Source organism: Hemitrygon akajei, chromosome 24, assembly GCF_048418815.1.
Source record: "Hemitrygon akajei chromosome 24, sHemAka1.3, whole genome shotgun sequence".
Taxonomy (NCBI): domain Eukaryota; kingdom Metazoa; phylum Chordata; class Chondrichthyes; order Myliobatiformes; family Dasyatidae; genus Hemitrygon; species Hemitrygon akajei.
Window position 1 is genome coordinate 31,423,913 of NC_133147.1, and position 5,166 is coordinate 31,429,078.

The 5,166-nt window shown below is 54.3% G+C and overlaps 1 protein-coding gene across 1 annotated transcript in view; it reads right to left on the minus strand.

The window, feature by feature from the left end:
• LOC140715999 (retinol dehydrogenase 11-like) overlaps positions 1–4,547 on the minus strand; it is a 51,557-nt gene extending 47,010 nt beyond the window's left edge. The window contains exons 1-4 of the mRNA XM_073028631.1: positions 4,469–4,547; positions 3,799–3,990; positions 2,380–2,541; positions 2,044–2,160 (exon numbers count right to left, since the gene is read on the minus strand). Of these exons, the coding sequence (XP_072884732.1) occupies positions 2,044–2,160; positions 2,380–2,541; positions 3,799–3,990; positions 4,469–4,547 (550 nt within the window). The remainder of the gene's footprint in view (positions 1–2,043; positions 2,161–2,379; positions 2,542–3,798; positions 3,991–4,468) is intronic.
• Positions 4,548–5,166: the final 619 nt, after the last annotated feature.

Genomic DNA, 5,166 nt, shown 5'->3' on the forward strand with positions numbered 1-5,166 from the left:
TTGCCTCAAGACAGAAAAGACCTCCTCCTCTAATCCGTGTAGGGTCCATGATCTTGCTGCTGCTTTACCTCACTTCTGTAGACTCCTGCATAAACACAGATGCTCAACCATCTCTTTCAGCCCCAAGTATGGAGTACAGCTGATCTTCCAGAGGGCCAATTTTACCCCTTGCAATCCTTTTGCTCTTTATATATCTGTAGGAGCCCTTGGGAATCTCCTTCACCTTGACCGCTAAAGCAAACTTGTTCCTTCATTATGTCCTCTTGCATTTCTTATATTCCTCAACTACCTTATTCGTTCCTGCCCTGCCTATAGTTGCCCTGCACCTCCTTTTCAGTAACCAGGGCCTCATCATCTCTCAAACCAAGGCTCCCTTTTCCATAGATTCTGCCTGGCTTGCTGAGTTCCTCCAGCACTTTTTCTCTGTGTTTCCTAAACCTGCCGTCCTTGCCTTTTATTCTGACAGGGACATGCAAGCTGTGCTCTCAAAATTTCACTTGTGAAGGCCTCCTGTTTAAAGAGTAGACCTTTGCCAGAAAACGCCCTGCACCAGTCCACACTTGCCAGATCCTTTCTGATACCATCGAAATTAGCCTCTCTCCAATTTAGAATCTCAACCCGATGACCAGACCTATCCCTATCCTTCTCCGTAATCACCTTGCAACCAATGGCATGACGATCATGGGATACAGAGTGTTCCCCAACACAGTTTTGTGTTTTCACCTGCCTCATTCCCTAGTCGGACATCTTGTATCACACTCTCTCTAGTTGCGACTTCAGTGTACCGATTAAGAAAACTTGAACACTTTTGACAAACTCCAGCCCCAGTCGATATGAGGAAAGTTAAATCACCTTATGTTTTGTGCATTCTTTCCACAATGTTGTTCCTCTAAATCTGGCAGAATGTTGGGTAGTAGGTTGGCTGGGTAAGTTAACAAATTTCATGACACATGCCCGTGATAATAAACCTGATTCTGTAGGATAATCCCATTAACGTGGCTACAACGTTCTAATTACTCAGCTCCACCCATAAAGCCTCACGAGACGAGTTCTCCTGTCTGTCCTGATGGGGCGAGGCTGTGACATCTTCCCTGTCTAGTATTGCCACCCCTCTATCACAACGAACACAACGGAAGCTGGGAATACTGGGCTGCCAGTCCTGCCCTCCTGCCACCGAATCTCACTGAGGGCTACAATGTCCCATTCTCTGAGCTCATCCACCTTTCCTCCAATACTATATAACAATTACAGCACGGAAACAGGCCATCTCGGCCCTTCTAGTCCGTGCTGAACGCTCACTCTCACCTAGTCCCACCGACCCGCACTCAACCCATAACCCTCCATTCCTTTCCTGTCCATATACCTATCCAATTTTGCTTTAAATGACAATACCGAACCTGCCTCTACCACTTCTACTGGAAGCTCGTTCCACACAGCCACCACTCTCTGAGTAAAGAAATTCCCCCTCCTGTTACCCTTAAACTTTTGTCCCCAGCTCTCAATTCATGTCCTCTTGTTTGAATCTCCCATACTCTCAATGGAACTGCCAATCCACGTCAACTCTATCTATCCCCCTCATAATTTTAAATACCTCTATCAAGTACCCCTCAACCTTCTACGCTCCAAAGAATAAAGACCTAACTTGTTCAACCTTAGGTGCTGAAACCCAGGTTATATTCTAGTAAATCTTCTCTGTATTCTCTCTATTTTGTTGACATCTTTCCTATGATTCGGTGACCAGAACTGTACACGATACTCCAAATTCAGCCTTACCAATGCCTTGTATAATTTTAACATTACATCCCAACTCCTATACGCAATGTTCAATGCTCTGATTTATTAAGGCCAACATACCAAAAGCTTTCTTCACCACCCTATCCACGTGAGATTCCAATTCAATACTCTTGTATTGTCGGAATATACGCAGCTCGGAACGCTGCACCCACTATGCGCTCAACCGTTCGTGTGTAGGTTTAACAGCATCTTTCCCCGCTATCTGCTCTGGCCCCGTTCCCCTGTACCTGCCCCCTCCCCCAGGTTAACCTTGCAGGTGCCGAGCGAGTTCACGGGTGAAGAGGATGTTCGCCAACTTGCTCTGGCAGTGCGACAGCAGGGAATCATAATGCTCATTCATGTTGATGTCGTTGAAGCGAATCTTGCCTGCGAGAGGAATGGAGGAGAGAGGGGAGATGAGGGGGTGTGACAGGAATGGAGGGACAGAGGGAAGGGCTGCGGCGCTCCTAATACTGCCCCACCCACGGAGCTGCTCTCCCACCTCCCTCCTCACCGCCCCACCCACAGCACGGCACTAGCTCCCCGTTGTCTTACCCCCCCCCCCCCAATCACCTTTCCACCTGCCACCTTACCCCAGCCTCTCACCGAGGTAGTGTGCCCGGCTGGCCACGTTGATGATGCGGCTTGGCGCGCCGCGTTTCAGCTGTTCTAAAAGCAGGATGGTCAGCAGGAAGTGGCCGAGATGGTTGACACCGATCTGCAGTTCAAAGCCATCCTTTGTCACCTGTCTCGGACCAATGGGAGCCCCTGGGCAGGGGGAAAGGAGATGGAGGGGGTGCAGATAGAGAGGGGTTGGGTGCAATGTGGCGAGAGAGGGGCAAGTGTGAAAGAGGGGGGTGGCGAGGGGCGGAGTGAGAAAGGGGGGGTGAAAGAGGGGGGTGGCGAGGGGCGGAGTGAGAAAGGGAGTGGACAGCAGTGTGAAAGACCGAGGGAGTGTTGAAGGGAGGAAAGAGAGAGAGAGAGGGAGTGTTGAGGGGAGTGAGAGAAAGAGGTGATGGTTAGGTGTGTGACGGGAGGAGTGTTGGGGAGGTGAGAGAGTGGGTGGACGGTGAAATGGTGAGGGGAGGGGGTGACAAGAGGTGAGCAGGCGGGAGTGAAAGAAAAGATGGAGACGGAGATAGGGAAGTGGAAGAGAGGAGTGGGGATGACGAGAGAGAGAGAGGTGGTGTTCAAAGCATTAATGTTGGCTCTTCAGTTCGATACTGAATTACTCACCATGACCTGATCCCACACTCAATACCGACCCATTCCTCTCAACTGCCGAGCTTTCAGCTGAACTGCCGTTCATACTGAGCGAGTGATCGGGGTTAGTACACCGTTCAAGTCGCTGTACTGACTGGTGTCCCCAGCCTGGGATCGGTGCGGAAACACCCGCTGCGTCGAGACGTGTGAATGAGCTGGACACGGGAGGTGCGACGCGGACTTCGTGCGTGACGCGGATGCCGGCTGTGCTGTGGACATTGAGGAAGGTCGAGGCTGCAGCGGAAGAGAGGTGGATGCAGGGTGGAAGCGCAGAGAGTACTGTGGAGCATGCAGACGGGGGGTGGTCGAGCCGTGAAGAGTGTACTCGCGGGATGGGAGGACTGCGGAGGACCCCGAGTTGACAGGTTGACAGGTCTGGCCGGTGAGGGCTGGACTACCGAGGCGCGACACTATAACCGCTGTAGAGTCTGGCCAGTGTTGGTGAAGTTGTGCTGGAGAAAGTATAGAAGAGATTCCCCAGACTTGTTTGGAGGAGAAACTGTCGTGGCTTTACCCCAAGGTGCCCTTTTCACCTATTTAGTACCCTCCCTCTCCCCTCCCCACCACCCTTCCGTCGTCTCGCTCTCCCCTTTCCCTATCCTCCTCTGCTTCCCCTCCCCTTCCCCTTTTCTCCTCTCCACTCCCTGCTCCCAATTCCCCTTCCTCCCTCTGCCTCTCTACCCTTTCTCTCCCCACCCCCTTCTCCCTTCCCACTCCCAACCCCATCCCTCTCCGCCTCTCCCCTTCTGCCGCGGCACCGACCTGCGTTGTTGATGAGCACGTCGATCTTGCTCTCGGTCTCGGCTATCTCCCGGGCGAAGCTGTGCACGGACTGGATGGAGGCCAGGTCCAGCCGGGACACCAGGACCTGCTCGTTCCCCGTGCTGGCCCGCAGCTCCTTCGCGACCTCCTCGCTGCGCTGCGTGTCCCGGCAGGCCATGATTACACGTGCTCCTGTGGCAGGGCAGCAGGTCCGCAGGGATGAGGGGTGGGGGGGGGGGGGGAGAGGGAAGGGAGGTGATTGGGGGAGGGGAGAAATGTGAGGGGCCAGAGGAAGGTGGAAGAGGGGTAGGGTTATAGAAGGAGGGGAAGGAAACAGAGAGGGGGAACAGTGGGAAAAGAAAGGGGGAGGGAGTGAGCAGGGAGGCAGGAGGGAAGACCAGCGAGATGAGCAGAGAAGAGAGAGGGAGAGAGTCGGGCTATGGGGGATTGGCGCTGTATGACTGAAGGTTCGAGGAGGGGAAGGGGGGCATGTAGGGAACAGATCTGCGTGGGTAGGGGGGTTTGAGGTCAGGATTGAGTTGGTGCCCGGTTGTCGGGGGGTGGTGGAGATGAAGGAAGGTGTCTGTGTCTTTGGAACCCATGCCTATCTCCAGTTCATTTCCACGTCCGGGAGCAAGTGTGGAGGAGGCTCCGCGTATACAGTACCTACCTCTCCTCGCTAGTTCTCTGGCCGTCTCCTTTCCAATGCCGCTGTTGGCACCGGTGATGATCACGGTTTTCCCCTCCATCCGCCTGGTGCATCGGCAGACGCCTCCCGCGATCCAGTAACGTAAGATCACGAAGCCTGTTCCTTGGGAATAACGCAGTGTATACAGTCTCCCCGAATCTCTGCCTGTTCCAGACCTCTTCCGCCTCTCCCCTCCCCATCGATTCCTGCCAGGCCGGTGCTGAGTGACACCGCCTTTTGGGGGCTGTTGTAAGCCCGGGTCTCCGCTAGAGAGGTTACTCGACCATTACGCATCAAAGGAATTGGCAATGACCGGCTCCAGTAAGAGAAGGTCTGACCGCCCGCTCCCGAGTCCCCATGAACGGTGGTTCCCGTTAACCAGAGACACGGATAGATGCCTCACCCCGGCCTTCCCGCAGGTAACCCTGCTGTCAGCGTCGGCCACACAGTCATCTCAGAGGCCTCCGTCACATGAAGCCCTAGGTGGGGGACCATACAATCTTGTACCAATTCCACACACTAGAGGGGGCGCCGCCGCGTTGCGGGAGGGGAGTTGGGGAGGAGGCGCCGCGGGAGGGGGGTAATTCAAGGGCTCATGGATTCTATTGGCTAAAGACCTTGGGTGACACTGGGGGGTGGGGGGGAGGGAGAGAGGGTGTTGGGAGTGACCGGGTCCGAAG